The sequence below is a fragment of the Clytia hemisphaerica genome, unplaced genomic scaffold (assembly GCF_902728285.1).
Source record: "Clytia hemisphaerica strain Z4C2 unplaced genomic scaffold, Clytia hemisphaerica genome assembly, whole genome shotgun sequence".
Classification (NCBI taxonomy): domain Eukaryota; kingdom Metazoa; phylum Cnidaria; class Hydrozoa; order Leptothecata; family Clytiidae; genus Clytia; species Clytia hemisphaerica.
The window spans coordinates 2,332,580-2,353,240 of NW_027104594.1; the positions used below are offsets into that span (position 1 = coordinate 2,332,580).

Here is a 20,661-nt window from a genome sequence, read left to right on the forward strand (position 1 = left end):
AAAATAAAGCAAAAACAAGATAAAACTTAATCCGAAAATTGATTTTGCCATAGATCAATATGGAGTCAGATCACAAACAACAAAATTTTGAAAAAACTAATACTTAGCTTCACAACAAAAGCATCGCCATTCGAGTGATATTAATACTGTACCGTAACTTGGTCTAATGTTGAAATTCCTCCTCTTTTTTTTTTTTAAGTAAGTCAGCTGAAATTGATAGAAAAGTTGAAACTGTTTTTCTTGGCTTAGTGGTCACAGAGGAATAACCCTTTTTCAATCAGTGATTCAAGCTTTCATATTATTCCTGTCTCTACAGGTCTCTAAAGAAGGGTGTCGGAATTAAACAAGGGATGTCAATATTAAACCAACTTACGATGAATGATATAGCGCTTTCGCAGTATTAATCTTTGATAAGCAATTCGGCCGGATGCTAGTGTGACTAAGGGGTCACTCACATATCGATTCATCCCACGAATAACGTCAAATTTGAAAAACCACCCACCTCCACCTCTTAACGTCAAAGTTAAACATAATAAAAAATTGATGACAACTATTGCCGAAAACAACAATTTTTTTAATGATGAAATGTCGATTCAGCAGAAATGTACTGTCCTTATAAGGGCAAACAAAGATGTCAGAGGTGTTTGAAAAATGTAAAATTATATCAAGGTAAAGAAGGGAAAGGTTTTTCCGATCTTTAAAAGTGATTTTCTAAATTTTTCATTGCTCAATAACATGAAAAGTTCTAAAATAAGATGTAAAAAGATCCTGCGTCGATGCCGAAACACAGAACCCCCGTTGTAAGTTTGTTTACATATATGACTCGATTTTGCTAGTCTGCATTCTGGCAGAAACCAGTTGAAAACAAAAATAAATGAGGCAAAGGGGGCCTACTAATTGAGAGGGTGTCGAATACCACGTGTTCAATAATCAATCAACTTTTCTTTCCAAAACCTGCAATAATTGCCGAAAATGGCAATTTTAATTTACTTACTTTTTTTACTTTTCTGCTGATTCAGCATGTTATCATAGAAAAAATTGCTGTTTTCGGCAATAGTTGCCAACTTTGACTTAACTTGACTTATCAGCACACCTCTGGTTGAGCCTTCGCCCACTTGTGTACTTTCTCTCGCCATCTGGTTCTATCACGTGCGTATCGTTCGGCCGTTGCTAATGGAAGACCTGTGTCTTCCCTGATTTTATCTTGCCACCTTTTTTCAGGTCTACCTCTTCTTTGTGTGTCTTGGAATTCATTTTTCAAACATATTTTGGCTAGACTTTCCTCGGGCAGTCTTGCTACATGCCCAAACCAAGACAAGCGTCTCTTTTTGATCATATAGACAATCGGCATTTTGAGCTTTGCTCTCTTACGTAGCCGTTTGAGTGATATTCGGTCTTTGAGTCTAATCCCCAATATGGAGCGAATACAATTGTTTTCGAATATAGAGAGCTTGTTTTCATCAAGCTTTGTTAGAGACCAGGTTTCCGCGCCGTATATTTTGCAATTGGGAGAATGAGAGCTTTGTAGAGTCAAATTTTAAGAGCATTTGAGACATCTCTCCTTAACCAGATCTTTTAAGTTCTTCTATAGTTGCCAAAAAGAGAAATAATTGCCGTTTTTATCTTAAACACCCAACTGGTTACGGCTTACTCAGTTTACATTTTAAAAATGATGGAGATACCGTCGTCAACTGCTCTAACTTGGGACTATCTGACAAAACATGGGACAGCAATTCGACCACTATTTCACCGAACCTCCAAAGTCATTTGATTTGAGTTAAGGAACGGCGTATTAAAAAATACACCATTTCTCTTTCGATTTTACAGAAAGTGAAAATACAGACCAGATATGCAACAGTCCCATGTTTCAACCAATCGTCCCAAGTTAGAACAGTTGATAGTAATATCTAAACTTTTTTCGGAAAGTTGTCGGAATTAATCATCTCCGTAATCATAATCAACAGAATAGCGGCATTTCACAAAAAAGACCAACCATCAGCGAAATTCGAGGGGTTGGCAGACGATATCATACTCCAGGATGCAAGTGAAATTTTTCAATCCGCGGACCTAGACGGGGGTTCGGTTACTATCAGTTAGGGTTAGGGTTGGAGCTTGAGAGTCACAATCTTCTAATTTTGAAACTCCAAGCCCTGCAGCAAGTCAGGGCGGGATGGGTGGAGCAAGGAGTCAACTAAGGCGGAGGGAAAAATTGCTGACTTTCGTCACGTGACCAGTCATTTTTCTCGTCGAAGCATTTAATTGGTGATCGGGAATAAGGTGAATGTTGTGTGGTTGCTTTGGTCTTAGCCTTTCTTCACATGTTTCTACTTTTTGGACTGATGGAATTTGTAAGTGAGACTTTCCCTTATTTAAAAAAATTTTTAACGGCATTGCAGTGACCCCCTCCCACCCCTTACGGCCAGAAGAAGCTGTTAAAAAAAGGAAAATCGTTTGTCGACGGCCTCTAAACGAATCGTCAAGTTGAAACAAACGATAAATGTATCAAGGTCTGTTTTATTTACCCCCTGGTGACTTAACAAAAGAGACTTAACTCGATGTTACAATCCAATTATTGAAAGTTTGTCTCTGCCTTTTTATAATGAGCGAGACATACGTTCTCTGATTACGCAATTTTCATATTGACATTTTCGAGGCATTTTGATGTAACTGTTAGAGCAAGTTACGGTATATAAAAGGAGGAAAAGAAATATGGAAAGTAAGGCTGATGAAATTTACATATGAGTTTACCGTTGTGAACTTACCCAAAAATAGATGCGGTATGATTTCATTATTCATTATTCATTATTTTCCCAACAGCACCTTATCCACCATTTCTGCCAATCATGCTCTCTCAGAATAAAAAATTTTGCTTCGCTTCAACCCTTCGCATCTTTTGCGAACGTAAAATAAAGATCGATTGCTACAGTGGCGCTAGATTTTGCAAAAAACTAAAATGGCGGTCAGGGCGGTTTGGCAGATATATGAGCGGGACGCCCACTGCAGTTGTAGGATTGAGGGCGGCAGCATTTTCTGTAATAAATCTTCTTTGTTTACCCGTGTAAACATGCGTAGAGACGATTTCAACAAAGATAGAGGTTGTAGTTGTAAAGAAATATGGAAATAATGAAAAATTTATGAATTTTGAAAATAATGAAATTTTCATGCGGGTGCTTTTTAGAGATGCGGGCGGCCGACGGTAAACTCATATATAAATTTCATCGGCCTAACATATTTGTCAATCATGTAATAAACGTCTCCAAAATTGATATTTCTGGTGAAATTTCTAACTCTAACAGTTAGGGAAACCATCCAGGATCCTGCCATTCTATAAGCCATCAAAAACTAAATGACACTTGTAAACTTAAGTTTCTTACCGTTTTCCATCGGAAACAACCAAAAACATTGCTACTTCCCAAAGCCGGAGACCAAAACAAATTATCTTCCAAGATTATGGCGCCCTTTTGGATCTATTGTTAAGGCCATCTAAAATGGTGGAAAGAGTTGCGGAAAGACAAAGGCGCTCGCTGCGTCGAGGGTGGTAACGCCAAAACGCCCAATATGATCTTCCAACAGCAGGCGAGTTAGTTGCCGCGCGAGTTACGTCATGCACTCCACCGCAGCGCATAATGAAGTGTGTTTAAATGAATATCATTAATTATAAGAATATCTTATGTGCTTACTTTCAGTAAACTTCGAGTGCTTCATTAAAGATGAAGAAGGTAAGAAGATAAAAAATGCGCTGAATAACTTTCATTGTAACAGTTTGATCAATCATCACTGAAAGTTTGAAAAAGTTTTACCGACGCAAAAGAAATTGTCAGCCAATTAAAAGCACAGTGTGCTTATACTTACTATGTTTGCCACATCGTCTAGGCTAAAAAAAGTGCGAAAAGACACGAACGCCATTTTTTATTGAGTGACGTTATGATTTTTTTGATTGCGGCCGCGTACAGGAACTCGCCAAATGTTCCTAACTGTCTAAACCCACCCCTTTGCGTCAATTTAACATTAATCATGGGAAAAATCGATTGGTCCAGAGACGCCCATGCTCGATAAGATCGATCATCGAAACGGCTCAATGGCGGATCGACATGTGATCGATGGGGGGATTACTTAACGATCCGGATAGGAGATCGATACTCAAGATTGCGACATCATTGATCATCCGGGCTACAGACTTTTAGTTTCTGACTAGATTTTGCGGACGACAGGCGAAAAAACAATATATAGAGTTAATGGAAAATAACATAGCTACCTGGACACTGTGAAAAAAATCTGGACTTTTCACTGCATTTTTACTTTTCTTCACTGCCACCACGACCACCAACCTTACGGCAGATCAGCTGGGTTTGGCAGTAGCATACAATGGAGTTAAATCCTTACCTGATAAGGTTTTGCAAAACGAAGAAAGAAAGCCCGACCCGACTGAGATTGCTTCAAAACAAATCGTTTCACAGGATATATAGTCGCGCGGCTGAGGTCGAAAAAAGTGGCTAGAAAATGATTTTCGTGATACACCTCTTAGATTCCACTTTTTTCGATGGAAACTCTCGAATTAGTATATGTAGATTCCAAAATCAAAAAGTTTCCACGATATTATCGTGCAAGTAACGAGTAAATGGCGATTTTTTGCGTTTCCAGGCAAAATTGCAAGGCCTGGAAATTCATGATTTTTGGGGGGTCTTCAAATTAAAAAAAGACCTATATCACATGATAGAGCTCTTCAAACTGAGCAAAAAAGTGTATTACACCAAAGTCCCAACTTCTCTAGATCAAAAGTTATGGGCCTATTTGTGGTCCAAAGGTGTTTATTTTGCATAAATTAATGAGATTGTGGGGAAATTCCCTGTTTTCCATCAGTTTTTTTACCACCCAAATAGGCCCATAACTTTTGATCTAGAGAAGTTGGGACTTTGGTGTAATACATTTTTTTGCTCAGTTTGAAGAGCTCTATCATGTGGTATAGGTCTTTTTTTAATTTGAAGACCCCTCAAAAATCATGAAAAAAAATGAATTTCCAGGCCTTGCAATTTTGCCTGGAAACGCAAAAAATCGCCAATTACTCGTTACTTGCACGATAATATCGTGGAAACTTTTTGATTTTGTAATCTACACATACTAATTCGCGAGTTTCCGTTGTTTTTTTTGGAATCTAAAATATGTATCACGAAATGAAACGTTTTTCGACCTCAGCCGCGCGACTAATAACTATGGAAAAGAACACCGCCATAATCCGACTCCGCCCTAAACCACAGCGGGCGACAGATCCTTTAAACGCCACAGATTTTCGCGCTTCCTGAAGGGTCACGAAATGTTGTGAAATTGTAAATGGTGAAGATCAAGAAGCTGGGGAAAACGTAAGATACAAACCTCCGAAATGTGATCCTTATCTCTGATCCCGTCTTTCTCTTTTCTGACTGTCTGAGTTTCTGAGTTTCTCATTTCTGACTGAGTTTTCATACCTGTCAATCATTTGTCCATCAATTTCGACCAACCTAATTTTCGCACCGAGTGGGATTCGAACCACCACCAAAGAAAGACCTTCGGATTCGGAAGCCAGCGCTCTATCCCTTGAGCCATCGCCGCACAGCAAACTAACGCAATTCATAACATTTTATACCAAACTGGCAAAATACGGGGGTAATGTTATTATAATATGGGTAAAAGTACCCCTTTTTTAAACCTGACTGAAATTCGAGCCGTTACTAGCAACCCTGCGGGGCCAAAGGCGCCGAGTATGCACCCGGCACAGTGACAAGCCGTTACTAGCAACCCTGACCTAAACAATCCCAAACAGCAAAACCCCCGGAAAATTTAAAATGTCGGAATGAGCAATAGCCGATCACATTTTGGAGGTTTGTCTTTTATGTTTTCCAGAAGCTGGTGGTGTGGATGGCGCTGGAAGTTTCCGTTTCTAGGTACAGGTTTCTAGGACAAGTGTAGTTTAAAGTTTAAGGTTTGTTTTGAGTTTTTTTGCATAATAATGAGCTATGAAGTACAGCCACACAACAGGATATACTAGGTTTTGTAAGATGAAATTTTTCCCTGAAAAAATGGGCCATTCCAGAATTTGTCTTGTAACAACAGGGGAGGGGGGCGGACGACACAGGATTTCTGAGGACAAAAGTTTTCACCAAAATTCGAAATTTCCAAGGCGAGAGAAGAAAATGTATGAATTTCCAAGGCAATTGAATTAAAAAAGGCAAAAAAGAGTGGAATTTCCGATGCATTTTGCAAAAGTACATGGATTTTTATCAGAATTTCCGACCACCACTGAAAAAGAAAAATTATTTCTGAGGCTAGAAAAAATTAAAAAATGCACGTCGTCCGAACGGGGGGGGGTAACAAAAATTTTCTGGAATGGCCCAATTGGTAACTTGCATCAGTGGAGGTTCATTTGAGAGGGCTATGCATGTTAGCCTCCACTGATGCAAGTTACCCACTCCCGCGGTATCATTCGTTAAAAAAAGCTACATTGTCTGTTGTCTTGCATCTTGTCTTGTCCCTGGGCGTGAGATTGGGTAACTTGCATCAGTGTTAGTGGAGAGGCTAACATGCCATGCATACCGTAAGTTGGTCTAATGTCGACATCCGTCTTCTAATTCCGACACCCTTCTTTAGAGATAGGAACAATAGAAACTGAGGAAGGTCAGAATCGCTGATTGACTTTGATTAGCGCCATGAGAGGAAAAATCACGACCCACGGCATGGCCCGAACATGTTTGGGCCTCTTGAGTAATACTTTTTAAAAATGGCCCGCGCAGTTTCGGACCATGTTCGGGCCACAGATCTGTAAAACCCGAAGGGCTAGATTTGCGGCTTTTATCGAAAAGTGAAGCCTAGGTTTGGAAGGATTTCCTACCAAAGTCACGTGACTAAAATATGCAATTTCACTGGTTTAAGAGATGTGAAATAGCGTTTGCCGCCTATTTTTTTTTATCTCGCGCTCTGAAAACAATTAAAATGCTAGATCCTATCCATCGGCACGAAATTTAAAAAGTCAAATTTTTGCTTCACTTTTTTTTGCTGGAGAAAGCTTAATATTGCCTATCTAGCCCTTCGGGCTTTACTGATATCTGTGGTTCGGGCCAGATTTTCGAAAACTTGCTACGATCGCGCGTGTAATTTCAGGACCCAATATTTATATTTCAAATTCCTTATTCTAGCAAACAAATTTAAAAATCTTCATCTTTATTCAAATATATACTGTTCAAATATAAAAGTTAATCATCTATTTTCCAATTAAGTTAGGAAAATTATTAAAAAGGATGATTTGAATCTTACATAATATGGTCTTCTTTTTATTCTTTATCTCATTCCCTTTTCTCGTGGTCTTCTCCTATTCGAAGCAGAATTTTTCTGAATCATTTTTTGTACTGTTATACAACTTTGTGAATCAAACTGGTATTTGGAACTTTGAATTTGTCTAATGAAAATATTTAACAATGGATGATGATAAACCAGGAAAGGTAAATAAAATTAAATTCTACTACTTAAAGGTCCGAACAAAATGTTCGGGCCGATTCAATAATACTTTTTTGTGGCCCGAGCAGGGTCAGAACAGGACCGAACATGTTCGGGCCATGCCGTGGGTCGTGAAAAATCTTTAGTCTATCAGTGATTTCAACATTTTTCTTATTCCTATCTATAAAGAAGGATGTCGGAATTAGAAGACGGATGTCGACATTAGACCAACTTACGGTAGCCCTCAAATGAATGACCTGGCTGGTCATTAATGTAAAAAGTGAAATTGGTAGAGTAGAGCCCAGTTTCCTGCAGAGTATGGCAAAAATCATCGAGATCTTGGTAAGATCTCGGGGGCATTTTGATGATGATATCTACATTTCAGGCAGGGGCAAAATTATTGAAAACTGGCTTTTTTGAGGTGGGAAACAGATCTGAGTATGCAGGAAATCGCTGTTTTTCTGGATTTTCATTGGACTTTTTCCTTATAATTGGTTGTCTTTTCATTCAAAAACATTATTAATAGCAATGCCCATCATCAAGCATGTATCAATTTTCAATAAAATTGATTTTTGAAGCCAGAACTATTTAAAAATCGCCGGAACAACCTATTTTTGCCAGAAAGACAATATTTTTTTGAATTTCTCAAGCTGTACTTTATATTTTTTTATGAAATTTTGCACACTGATAATACAAAATGACAATACTTAAAATGCGACGGAGCCCAATTTTCGAAAAACATTTTTTTCCATCCAAAAATGCCGGAAATATGCCGGAAAAACCGGTTTTTTGACATTTTCTCGAATTTTCATTTTTAGTTTTTTCTTTTTTTTTGCAGAAAGATGTGTATTCGCAATGCTCAAAACATGGCCGAGTTTGATTTGAAAAAAACAATTTCCGGGTAAAAATGCCGGAAATCGCTGTTTTTGCATTGGATTTTTTCCTTATTTCTATGTTTTCCACACAAAAACATTATTGATAACAATGCTCACCATCAAGCGTGATTTAATTGTCAATAAAACTGATTTTTGTGACCAGAACTTTCTATTTATTTTTGCCCTTGACCCTTCCCTCTCCCCCATCAACAATCAATGATCATAGTTCGGACCCCCCCCCCCCTTTCTTAAGGGAGGGGGATGACACCTTCCAAAAAAGTGAAGAAGGGGGGGGGTCAGAAATTTTCATTAAAAAGGGGGATAGCAAGGAGGGAGGATTGTTTAAGAAGGGGGGGGGCTCACATATATTGTAGATTATTTTCAAGCACTGTTAAGAAATTTGGTCTGCCTGAAAGGAAGTTCTTTATTTTCACTAAAAAGTGGTATCATATTTGCCAGATTTAATTTTTCTTTACTGTTTCCTTTCCCTTTTTACCATAAAAAATTTAGCCCAAAACCCTTGGGGATAGGCATTTTTAAGAGTTGGGGAGATGCCAAGAAGGGGGGGGGGGGTCAGACCCCTTTCCGCACTATGATGATTAATTTATTGCGTTATGCATTTTTGCTAAATGCTATATTTTCTGACCAATTTTTTTTCATTTTTCTCCTCGCATTACTATCTAACTTTCATCATCAGGTAGGTCCAATCGGCATCTAGCTTGTTGTTGTTTATAGTCGTTAGATAATAACTTTTTCAAGGATAAATTGATCACTAAGGGATCACATGTGTCATGTGAGACCAATTGATAATAACAGAAGGTTATCCATTATTTCAATCTATGACATCTATTCTCAGGGGGGCACTAGGATAATTATTAAATTAAAGTCAAAATTTACGAAAATTTTCTAATCTTCCCAACTTTAAAGACTCTTCTCACGTTTCATTCATTTTATTGTATACACTCCCTGCAATGTCTTGAGAATTTTGTAATTACGTCACGTTTACACGTTTTTTTGAAAGTGACGTATTAGGTTGAAAACTCGAGAAAAGTCATAATCTCGGAGGAGTTTGAAGGGTGCATTCATAAGTTACAGGTTACGTTATGCTCTATTGTTCTGTTTACAAAAATGGTTTCAAATTTTACATCCAGGCAGCTTTTTTAATTCTTTTTGTATCAGCCAATGAAATGGCTAGATAAGAGATCAAATGTTTTGTTTGGAAAAGTTTGAATTGTTAAGATTAACTCTTCCTTGGATTTCTTGTACACAAAGACATCCTTCTTGATTCACAGAAACGACAGTTGGTAAATATTTCTTGTTTAGATTAAAAATCAAATAAAGTTACTGCTAGAGTTCCAGACAGAGGACAGAGGAGATTCTTTTTTACTTTGTTTAACATGTAGCTCTGTAATATTTGTGAAGGGGTGAAAAGTCACAAAGCTCTGTTGTATCGCTTTTTTGTTCTGTAAATATCCCATTCTTATTTCGACTAGAATTAGATATATGTTTCCATTCTAATCGATTAAAATTCAAAAGATGTATAATCGATTAAAGATTATAATTGTGTCAAAGATAAGCCAAAAAGGATTAATTAATCGAATACAGGGATTAAATAACCGAAGCTATTCGACTAAATGACTGCAGCTATTTGATTAAATAGTCAAGTTTTGGTATTTAATTTGTATATAAATGCACATAAGACTAGAAACATCCAATTGTCTACATTTGCATTTGCAATAAATGTCTGCATTTTCATACAGGAAGTAGCTCCTCCTCAAGAGTATAGTAACATTCATAATTTGAAGTATGCCCAGATACAAACCATGTTGACAAATAATCTAAATATAACTGCATGTAATGATTAAATTTCGAGTCACTTTCTTCTTCTCTGTTTAAATCTTACAAAAAACGATTTTCTAAATTTGATTAAATTTAGTGAATGGAAGGTCTAAAAACTTGTCAAATTGAATACTCTCGAGAAAAGATTGCATGCAAAAAATATCATCTTTAGTTGCATTTGTTTTTTTGATAGGAAAAATAATACAAAAGAATGGCAGTATCAAAGGTTTTCAGTCCTGGGGATTTAGTTTGGGCAAAAATGAAAGGTTATCCACATTGGCCAGCACGGGTAATTTAAATTTTCATAATGTTGTATTGATATATGACTATGCTATGAATAGCTAATAGCTCAATGCTACCAAAAGATTTACAAAAAGTTGTTTTACTAATTTACTAATTATACAGAGTTTAACATTTTTTTCATGTTTAAGTATTTAGTTATTTGACATTTTCGAATTCTTTTTATAAATTTAAAGATATTTTTATCTTGGCAGGTCACATTTTAAGATAATTTCATTTTTTATATCTTTATCTTTTTATTTTCCAGGTGGATGAGCCACAACCAGGGCAAGTCATACCAAAAAAGAAATATCTCATTTTCTTCTTCGGTACCCACGAAACGTAAGGAGTTATCTTTCTTTTTAAAGGATTAATGTTGAGAATTTAGTTAGTAAAGACATAAAGAGATACTAAGACTAAAGACTTATTGCTTTGTCATGGTCTTAGCAAACTATAACATGCATCCAGTGCTGCAAATAAGGAATTTCAAGTTGGCCGGTGATTACTCAATCAGAAAGCACTAATAATGAAACCATCAAAATTTCACGGGAAAAAACACGCATCATTAATTAATTTCGTTACTACAACCAAACACACAGCTGTACACAAAATGTTATCAAAGTATCTTCATGAGCAGCACCTGAAAAACTTTTTTATATTTCAATATTTTTAACATCAAAAGCGTGACATTCTTTTGTATCAATCTTCTGTTTTTCTAGTGGTTTCTTACCAGCTGATGGGTTATATAATTTTGAAAAACACAAAGAAAAATGGTTCAAGCCAAACAAGCGAAGAGGATTCCCAGAAGCGTTAGATGAAATTATTAACAATCCAACTGTTGTTCATGTTGAAGCACCTCCTGATGAACAGTTAGTAACTAATTTGCTTTGAATTCTCTTTACTTCTACATGCATTTAAATTATTGGATGCCAATTAAGGACTTGATTTTAAATTTGGGCATCCATTAAGAAGGCTCCTCATTTAACATATCTCCTCCCATTTTGCTTATACACAGGATTTTTTCATAAAGAAAGGTTGACGACTTTCCAAACACTAGCCACAAAAGTTATTCTGTTAATTCTGCTTTTTATGAATGATCACTAATAAATAATGGTACTTGAGAGATGACATTTCTTTGTTGAATTTGGGCGAACATCTACAATCTTCCTTTCAACTTAAATTTTAGCCCGTCATCAGAAAGTGAACCGGAAGAAGGAGCAGATGGGGATGCAGAGGGTGCCAAACCACCTCCACAGAAAAAGAAAAAGGTTTATATTCATTTAAAAGAATAATCTTTGTATTTTGGTGATAAGCTACTCATGTTTTTGTAAATCGTAGATTGAGGCTTCTGAATGCAATCTACCCAAAGTGGGATACCCCAATAAAACATTTCATGATAATTTATACCACTTCATTTTATTAATTCAAAAATTCATTGCACAGAAAAGTGTTTTTCTTATTTTTATAGCCTGCTCCACCAAAACGAAAAAAGCCACAAGAGGTATGTATCTCTTCTTAAAATGTTTAATCAAGTGGTGCCTCTTAACATTTCAGTAAGTGTCAGCAGTTTCTCCTATATCAATAAAAGATCCAATTAATAAAAGGAATTCCTGGAATTCTGATATTTTTGTACCGGGTGAAGTTGAACGTCTGGAGGTTGAACAAATTTATGCATGGCATTTTGATATTTAGAAAATAAAGTTTAAAAAAGTTATTGCTTTCATATCGTGTTCTTTTGTTTACCTTATTGGAACTAATTTTCGCGGGAACTAATTTTCGAGGTCGAAAAAAAATTTCTGAAAAATTGCATTTCGCGGGTTTTAATTTTCGCGGTTTTTTCCATTCAGGAATTTTCGCGGGTTTTAATTTTCGCGGTTTTGCCTTTTTTTGGACAAATTTCTTTCATTTTCCTAGGGATTTTTCAAATTTTTCGATAAAATTGGAAAAAATTGTATTTCGCGGGAATTAATTTTCGCGGTTTTCGACTCTCAAAATTTTTCGCGGGTTCAAATTTTCGCGATTTTGACAAAAAAACCGCGAAAAACGCTAAAATTAAAACCCACAAAAATTAGTTCCAATAAGGTACTAAAAACCAAATCACAAAGTCACACAAAAGTTATCCTGACTTAGGATTGAAGTATTTGCTTTTATATATAGCATTTTTAATTAGGGCCAGGGCAAACCAGTCCAACATTTCATCCAACATGATTTTCCAATGTTGGATGAAATGTTTGATGGAAAAACTTGCGTTGGATTAAGCGAAAATCAAGGCTGGGGCAAACCGATCCAACATTTCATCCGACATGACTTGGAAAAAAATGAAAATTCAAAAAGATAAAGAAAAAAGTACGACCAAACCAATCCAACACGAAAAATTACACAATTCAATGAGAGAGCTTCTTTGATCTCGCTGAAAATGTTGGATGAAATGTTTGATGGCGATCAAACTTCATCCAACACCATCCAACACAATTTTTTTCTTCTTTTTTTGACTTTTCATCTTTTTCCAAAAATCTGAATTGACGCAAACCGGTCCAACATTTCATCCAACATCAGAAAAAAGGCATGTTGGATGAAATGTTGGATCGGTTTGCCCTTTTCCCTGCATAGCCAAAGAAAAGTAACAAGAAAGTGCGAGCAGTCAAATCACAAGATGAAATTGATGATGAAGATGATTGGAGTGATTCTGATGATGAAGCACTCAAAATTGATGAACCAAAACAAAAGAAAAAAGTATGGGAAGTTTAGATTTTGCTTGTGCTCGCGAATTGTGGGTCCTGAACCTAAGCATTCTCTTTACATATGACAGAGTGTGGTTTTACAGTTTCTACTGCTTTTCAACACTGGTTGTTGTGATTGAAAGATTTCATTTTTAAACTGGTTCGCTTTCTAATCTTGAAAAAGTTTCAGAGTTTAGAGAATACTATTACTAAGTTTGGTTTCGATTATTTGGAAATTCTTCTATTTTTCTCTCGCAATGCATGTTAATGGAATAGGCCCAAACTCAACTTCTTAAATTGAAGTTATTAAAGACATCAGGTTTGAGAATACAACTTATGTTTCTTTTACACACAGCCAGAGGATTACGAAAGTTTTGAAGAACCGACATCCTCCTCTTCTTCAGAGAGCGAAGATTCTGGTGAGGTAGGTGGCATCTAATTTATTTGAGAACCTTTGGCACTGTACTGGCTTGCTTGCCATAAATTATTGATGTCCCAATGGTTGTTAATCATGGGTAAGCTCTTCACCTGCTTTTCGCCCTGTCTCTTTGGGATGAGTTGGAATTTCTATAAGATCCTTCTCTAATTGGTCATTTGAAGTAATAGAGATGACGCGTTCTTTACAAAAAGTAACAAAATTGTTTTTACTTAACGACCAACCAAATCAAATAAGAGCTTGTAAAAACTCCAGCTTGTCCCGCCTATTCTAATTGTGAATTAAAGTGGGCATAAAGTTAGCTGTCTAAAGGCAATATATTGCTCTCTTTTGATGTCAATGCAATGTCTTCTTTCAATATTTTCCAAGCAAAGATTTTTGCACACTTTCTGCCTACTCTAACAATTAGAATTAGCGGAGCAGAAAGTCGGCCGTCTAATCTATAGCTCAGATTGACTCCCGATAATAATCTTAATACCCAACTCTAAATAAAGAATAAATAAATAAATAAAAATACAACTAAACTGTGTGTTTGTGATTCAGGTTCAGGGGACGTTTATACTGAGAGCTTAAGCCAGTATATCTATTCATAAGTCTGTTTGCTTATTCTGCATAAAAACGCTTCTTACTCGACACTTTGCAGTCAAAACATTGTAAACTCTCTGGTCATTAAAATCTTATATTAAAGTGATGACTGTTGAGTGTTGAATGGAACAATTAAGTTACGTCATGCGCTATCTTTTGTTTTGTTGATTGGTTGAATAATTGCAATCTTTATGCAAGTTCAAGCAGCGATTCAGGCCTCTGATAACATAATGTCAATCTGGCCTTAAGATTTATACTATGTTTTTATTTGATCCTTTAGGATTATGTACCAGAAGAAATTGAAAAGAAAAAGAAGCCACCTGCAAAGCGGGCTCCTGCCAAAAAGGCTGCACCTAAGAAACCGCCTGCTGAGAAAAAACCACGTGCCAAAAAGGAACCATCAGAAAAGAAACCACGAAAAGCGCCACAAAAGAAACCTGCAGCCAAAGCTAAGAAAAGTACGAATGATGGATCGGATAGTGTGAGTTCAATCAGTTCCAGTAGTTCTGACGACAGTTCGGATGATGATATTGAACAACTGAGAAAGAAAATACTGAACAAAAATGTAAGTCCACTCTGATTACGTCTTTTTTTTGAAGCAGGTGGATGAATTTTCTTCACAATCTGATTAGCGAAATTGAAATCACACATTTTATATTGAGCATGGTTTTTCACGTTGGCAATCAAATCTATATGATATGTTTTCGAAACGGATAGAATGCTGGCCGTGGACAAATCTCTAAGGGGGCTGACTATTCTATCCCTACCAAACCTGATATCTATAATAACTTTAAAGACTCCTTTTCGCAGAGGGTCTTCTTTTTATGTTACTCATAAAGAATTATCTTAGTGGAATTTTGATTTTTATACAAGTTTGACCGGTTGTTAGCTAGCGTCGGTAGCGAAAGACCGTTAAGAAATTTTTCCTTTGGCTTGAAGTGCATTTCTCAAAAAGTTCTACTCCTCCCCTCCCCACAAAAAGAGCACCTTTTCGAGAAGAATTCTTCAAGGTTCCATCCACATTATGGTTAAATATGCAATGGTAATGGTCTTATGTTTTTCTCATTTCTTAGACCGAATTAACAGAAGAAGAAAAAGCCGCCCAAGAGAAACGAGCGGAAGAAGCGCGTGTACGCGATGCAGAACGACAACGCCTGGCGGAAGAAAGTCGAATCAGGAGAGAACAACTAAAAAAAGAACGCGAAGAAGAGAAGAAAAAGAAAAAAGAGTAAGAAAATCTTTTTTATTTTGCTGTTATTGAAAGATTTGTTGAATGGAAAAAGGCTAGATGCTTTGCCAAGCTCTGAACGCATTCCCGACAACTAATTGTCATTGAAACCAATCAAAATAAAGTAACGGTATTACTTCTTGTTGAGTAATGTTGCTGTCCTGAAAAGTAACTAGTTTTCTGAAAAGTCTTTCAATTTCTAATTTCATTCTAAATTTAAACAATTCTTTATAGGAAAAAGAAAGCGGCTGCATCAGATGACTCAGATGGATCTTCAAAAAGCGAAAGCGAAAGTGATCAGGAAGAAGTCGTTGCAAAGAAGAAGAAAAAGAATGTGACGTCATCCAAGAAGAAGAAAGAAGAGGAGGCGAAGAAAGAAAGCACTGACGAAGAGGAAGAGAAAGATGAGAATGAGGAAGAGAAGATTGAGGAACCAGAAGAAGAAGAGACAGAGGAAGAGAAACAACGTAAAGAGGAAGAACGAAAACAAAAGGAAGAGGTAAGCCTTCTCTTGCATTCTGTGCTTTCGATACCTTAAATTGATGAAAGGAGAAGAAGGGGTGTGGTCGCTGACTTTTATAAACTATAGACGAAGCTATATCATCCATCTTTGGTCGAAGTTTTTTGAAAGTGTTACCATCGCAAGTATTCAAGGAAAAGTAGCATAGAATGCACCCCACCCCCCCTAAGTTTAGGGGGGTTAAATCATTTTTGATTGATTGGGAGCTGTATTTTTCAAAAAATACTGGGGGCTAGCTTGCTAGGGGGGCTGAGTGTTGTGTAATAGAACTGGGGGCAGAGCTGATAGGTTGAAGATATTTTAAATTATGTTAAAAACCTATGCTGTGGGGAAGGTTTTATCCCTCTCGAAAATTTAATAAATCTATCGAGAATTTGCACGCTAAATTTCTTTTATATTTTGCTTTGTGAGGGTGGGGGCTATGTTTCTAGAACTTAGCCGGGGGCTACTTTCCTTAGCCCCCCCCCCTGAAAAATGCTGGGGGCTGGACCCCTCTGCACACTTGAGTAGATCTCTCGGTGCTATTACACTCGCGTCCAGTAGATGTACAATCGAAACCTTCGATCGAAAATTTTTTGCTCGGCTGGGACTGAGAAGCTTCCTCCAGGGCCTATATTAAAGTCAGTAGTTATTATCGTAAAGGCCTACGTCAGTCAACAAACAGACAATAGAAAGAAAATATTAACACGATACTTATACTGACTTTACTCGGCTGCTGACCGATTATTTGCTACAAAATATCCTCAAAAATCGACCCAAACTGTCCGATCTCCTTCGAGTTATCTTTAGTAAATCTCTGAACACCCCAGAATAAGTCGGTGGAATATCTAAGTATTACTTTTACAGTTTTTAAACTCTCAGCCAATATGAGAATTTCAACGGGTTGTATTAAGAGCTTCGAAGATACTCAAAGATAATTATTATGAACTTTCATTCACAGGAGAAGAAACGAAGGGACGAAGAGCGTAAGAAAGCGCAAGCAGAGAAGAGAAAACAACGCGAAGAAGAGAAGAGGAGAGAGAAGGAGGAACGAAAAAAAGAAAAAGAGGATAGGGACAAAAAACGAAAAGAAAAAGCTGAACGCAAAAAGTAAGTGTATGCTTTGTTCGCGGATAGAGTTCCTTATTAAAAAGCTTTTCTTGTACGCACACAAAGTATGTATTCGAAATCCCAATACACGAAGGTCCCTAAGTTTGTGGAAAATCTAGCTTTACATTTGTGATTTATTCTTATGGTTGGTTGTTGAATATATAATTTTTTTCAGGGAATTGGTGAAAAAAGAAAAAGAGATCAAAGAAGAAAAACGAAAGAGTAAAGAGAAATCTGACGAAAAGAAAAAGGAACGATTGGAAAAAGCGGACGATGCATTTAACAGGATAGCCACTGAGAGCAAAAGTATCAAAGTTTTTCTTTGTTATTCTGTTTTTACTGCATTAAAATGAATGCCTATATTGTGTTTGTAAAGTGAGAGACCCAAAATGTATATTTTCTCAAATCGGATTGTTTCAAGACATTAATTACAAGAGCCGTACGAGTCCTTGACTTCCGTGCAGGAGGCCAGGATTCAATTCAGTTACCTTTGTTCGGGTCAACCAATGCCATGTTAAGGATTCGTGTACCAAGAGTTGTCAGGTATCGTTGTGTAAAATGGTGACGGTGTACCCATTGTTCAGTGTACTTGGGTGTTCATCCGTCTTGTACGGTTTCGTCACCGAATCATTATATTGTCCCTGCAGGTCCCTGTCGTCTCAGGAATTTATATAGTGCTCGCCACCAATTTGATATTAGTGTCTTATAATTTTCTTAGCTACCGGTATTGCTGAACGACTACACGAGTTGGAAGTTGAACTGAAACGAGCACTTTCCTTGAAAGAACACGTAAGATGAGAAATTGTTTATGGAAAATTACTTAGTAAAGAATCAGATTTTAGACCAAGAAATCAAAAAAGCCCATAGCTTTATCATATCTAATGTGAATGATAATATGTTTTCTGTATATTTTCAAGAAAGATTTTCAAATTTTAAAGTCGTGGACTGATGCTGTTTTAAAGGATTTTTTTTCCTGCGATTTAGATATTTTTTGAATTAAATGTCGAACTCCTTTACACATTTTTTAGGATCACGAGCGTTGTTTAAAAGCATTACAAAACATCTCCGACTTGACATTAACACCCTCCATATTGATGAAAAACAAAACGATCGTACCCACCATAAAAAAGGTACGACAAGATTTTTTACGCCGAGCTTAAAGGATAAAAATAATTTTTTCCCAGTCGACAATTTTAAGATATTTACAAAATCTATTTCCTTAAAAATGTAATCTCGTTTTCACTCTTTGTCAGAAATAGCAATTTTCAAAAGTACTTGTTGACTTCTCTCTTTTCTAGTGATTACTTAGAGAAGGCTATACGGCACCATAAATAAGGCTTGCGAAAATTTCTTTCCCCTTTCTTAATTAAAACCACCTGTTATCTGTTTTTAAAGATAACTTCCATTTCCCATTAGGTTCGCGCATACAAAGCCAATCAGGAGGTGAGCGATAAAGCTTCCAAGCTATACAACAAATTCAAAAGTCTTTTCGCTGTTGCAACGCCAGGTTGGTTCATGCCCTTGATTTCATATTTAGAATGTAATTTTGAAATTTTACAAGGTACTATGTTCCACAAATCTAAGACTAGATTTAATTTTTATGGTATTTAAAACAGTTTAAAAACGAAAAGAGCAACCACCAATTTTGAAATAATTTTCAAATTTCAATAAAACATTCTTTTTTACAGCAAAAGGCACAATCACAAAACCCGCTGTCATGACACCAGCCACGCCTGCACCTCCGCAAGATGGCAGTACGGTCGTCACGACAACGCAATCAAACACACACGTACAGATCAATATAAGTATCAATTCGAATGGAGAGAACACGCCTTCAGTTTCCATTAGTAAGTCAAGAGGAATGTTTTTTGAAAACTATTTAAAAGTTTTATTACCTTAAGGGGACTTATTTTGGTGGGGACTAATTTTGACGAGCGACAAAAATCCTGAAAATTTTAGATTTTGGCGAGAACTTATTTTACTGATTGATGAATTTTTTTAATTTTGACGGGAACTAATTTTTGTGAATTTTGTCCAAAATAAGTTCCTTAAGGTAGCAACCTAAAACATAGGCTGTTGACATCTACTGCAGATTTCGTACCTTTATACAACATCCATTCTTGTAGAGTGTAATATTATCCTGTTTAGGGTTTCCTAGGTACACTAGGCTTTTTATTCTTTGCATAAGTTGGCATAAGTTATAGCTTCCTAGTGTTGGTATTTAAAGTCAGAAATCAAGATTTATGATTGGGAAAATTAATGTGATATATAACGTTACGTATCAAACGTTCCTCCCATGCATCTGATTTGGTTGAATAATTTATACCGTTTGACCACATTTGAATTGCTAACTGTTTTACTCCCCTTTTGAAAGAAGCTATTTTTGATAAACCAGTTTTGACTCAAAGTCAATTGTTTATTGTATTTTTGAGCAGTCAATCAGTGTCGCAATTCTTTTAATTTGATAATTTCCAAAGCTTTAAGCCACCACCGCAGTGGTTATAAAAATTTCTCTAAATCAGTTGCCAATGTTAAGCACGCTATCCTGGCTCAATATAAAAATAAAAGATGCACTGCCAATACTCTTCACCTTATCTGACTAAAGAACGGGATCTGCCCTCGAATGTAAAAGTTTACAAGCATTCCTTTAGTTCAAAACATTCCGATTTTTTTCCTTGCAATGATTTTTAGGGATTTGGATTTGTACCTGGAAACGCTAATTACGCAAAAACTACGGATTTTTAAACTTCAAATTCCAAATTAGCACCCTCAAATTGACTAAATTTAATTTCACCGATATTTTTGAAAAAAATGAAACATTTTGCATGGTCTAGAATCATTCCGTATTTTATTTTTTTCTCTTACTTATTAACAGGTACCCCACCAACATAGAGAATAGACTTGTTGAACCGAAGAAGAAGTGACGTCATGAAGATTTATTTAGCCATGCAAGGTGTAGTGTAAATATTATTGTCTTTTCCTGTCAAATATTTTACTAAACATTTAGGGTTCTTTTCTACAGAGGCCTTGTTTTGGGGCATTTTCCGTAACTTTAATAATTTCATGCGCGTGTTCTGTCGGCTTGCTGAGATAGAAAGACCCTTGCTGAGACTTTCCTACAAAACAAGTCTTACTGGACTCACAATTTGTAGCAATGAATCAAAAATCGGATAAAATCGGGCGTGCGTACTATAATCCATTCTATTTATCATAGACCGGTTTATTTCTAATTATTTTTATCAAAAGATGAATTTAGCTTATCAAATACACCGTGAGCAATTATTGACTTAGCACCTGAACTTGAAAAGTAAGCTGTAAAGCAGAAACTTCAGTCGTCCATTTTCTTTGAGCCGTGTCACGCTTTTGTTTGGTATCTTTTCATTTTTCACGAACCACTCTTCGACTATGTTTGAGTTCTTCTGTCTATATCCTTGTCAATTCTCTTCAAACATTTTTTTGCTAGTCTCTACTTAATGTATTTAGGTTTGCTATCCATTACTAGTATGTCTAATATTATTTTTAGGTTTTTACGGTAGTTTTAATTTTTCTGAGATTTTTTAAAAGTAAAGTTTAACCCTTCATTGTTTTTTGAAAGAAAATAAAGTTGAAATAAAAATAATAGAAGA

At 36.3% G+C, this 20,661-nt stretch overlaps 1 protein-coding gene across 1 annotated transcript; it reads left to right on the forward strand.

The window, feature by feature from the left end:
- The first annotated feature begins 10,364 nt into the window (after positions 1-10,364).
- On the forward strand, positions 10,365-20,596 carry LOC136823930 (hepatoma-derived growth factor-related protein 2-like). Its single transcript, XM_067080087.1, has 17 exons — positions 10,365-10,467; positions 10,726-10,799; positions 11,177-11,326; positions 11,644-11,725; positions 11,926-11,958; positions 13,068-13,190; positions 13,533-13,601; positions 14,479-14,763; positions 15,272-15,426; positions 15,661-15,925; positions 16,887-17,035; positions 17,211-17,341; positions 17,754-17,824; positions 18,064-18,165; positions 18,452-18,542; positions 18,724-18,882; positions 19,911-20,596. Exons 1-17 carry the CDS (start codon positions 10,390-10,392, stop codon positions 19,925-19,927), a joined length of 2,034 nt encoding a protein of 677 aa, XP_066936188.1. The 5' UTR covers positions 10,365-10,389; the 3' UTR covers positions 19,928-20,596.
- The last annotated feature ends 65 nt before the right edge of the window (positions 20,597-20,661 follow it).

Coding starts and splice junctions, on each gene's coding strand:
- LOC136823930 (XM_067080087.1), top strand. CDS start 10,390: ATGGCAGTATCAAAGGTTTTCAGTCCTGGGGATTTAGTTTGGGCAAAA. Junction 11,327..11,643: donor GAAGCACCTCCTGATGAACA/GTTAGTAACTAA, acceptor CTTAAATTTTAG/CCCGTCATCAGAAAGTGAAC. Junction 17,342..17,753: donor GATAGCCACTGAGAGCAAAA/GTATCAAAGTTT, acceptor TAATTTTCTTAG/CTACCGGTATTGCTGAACGA.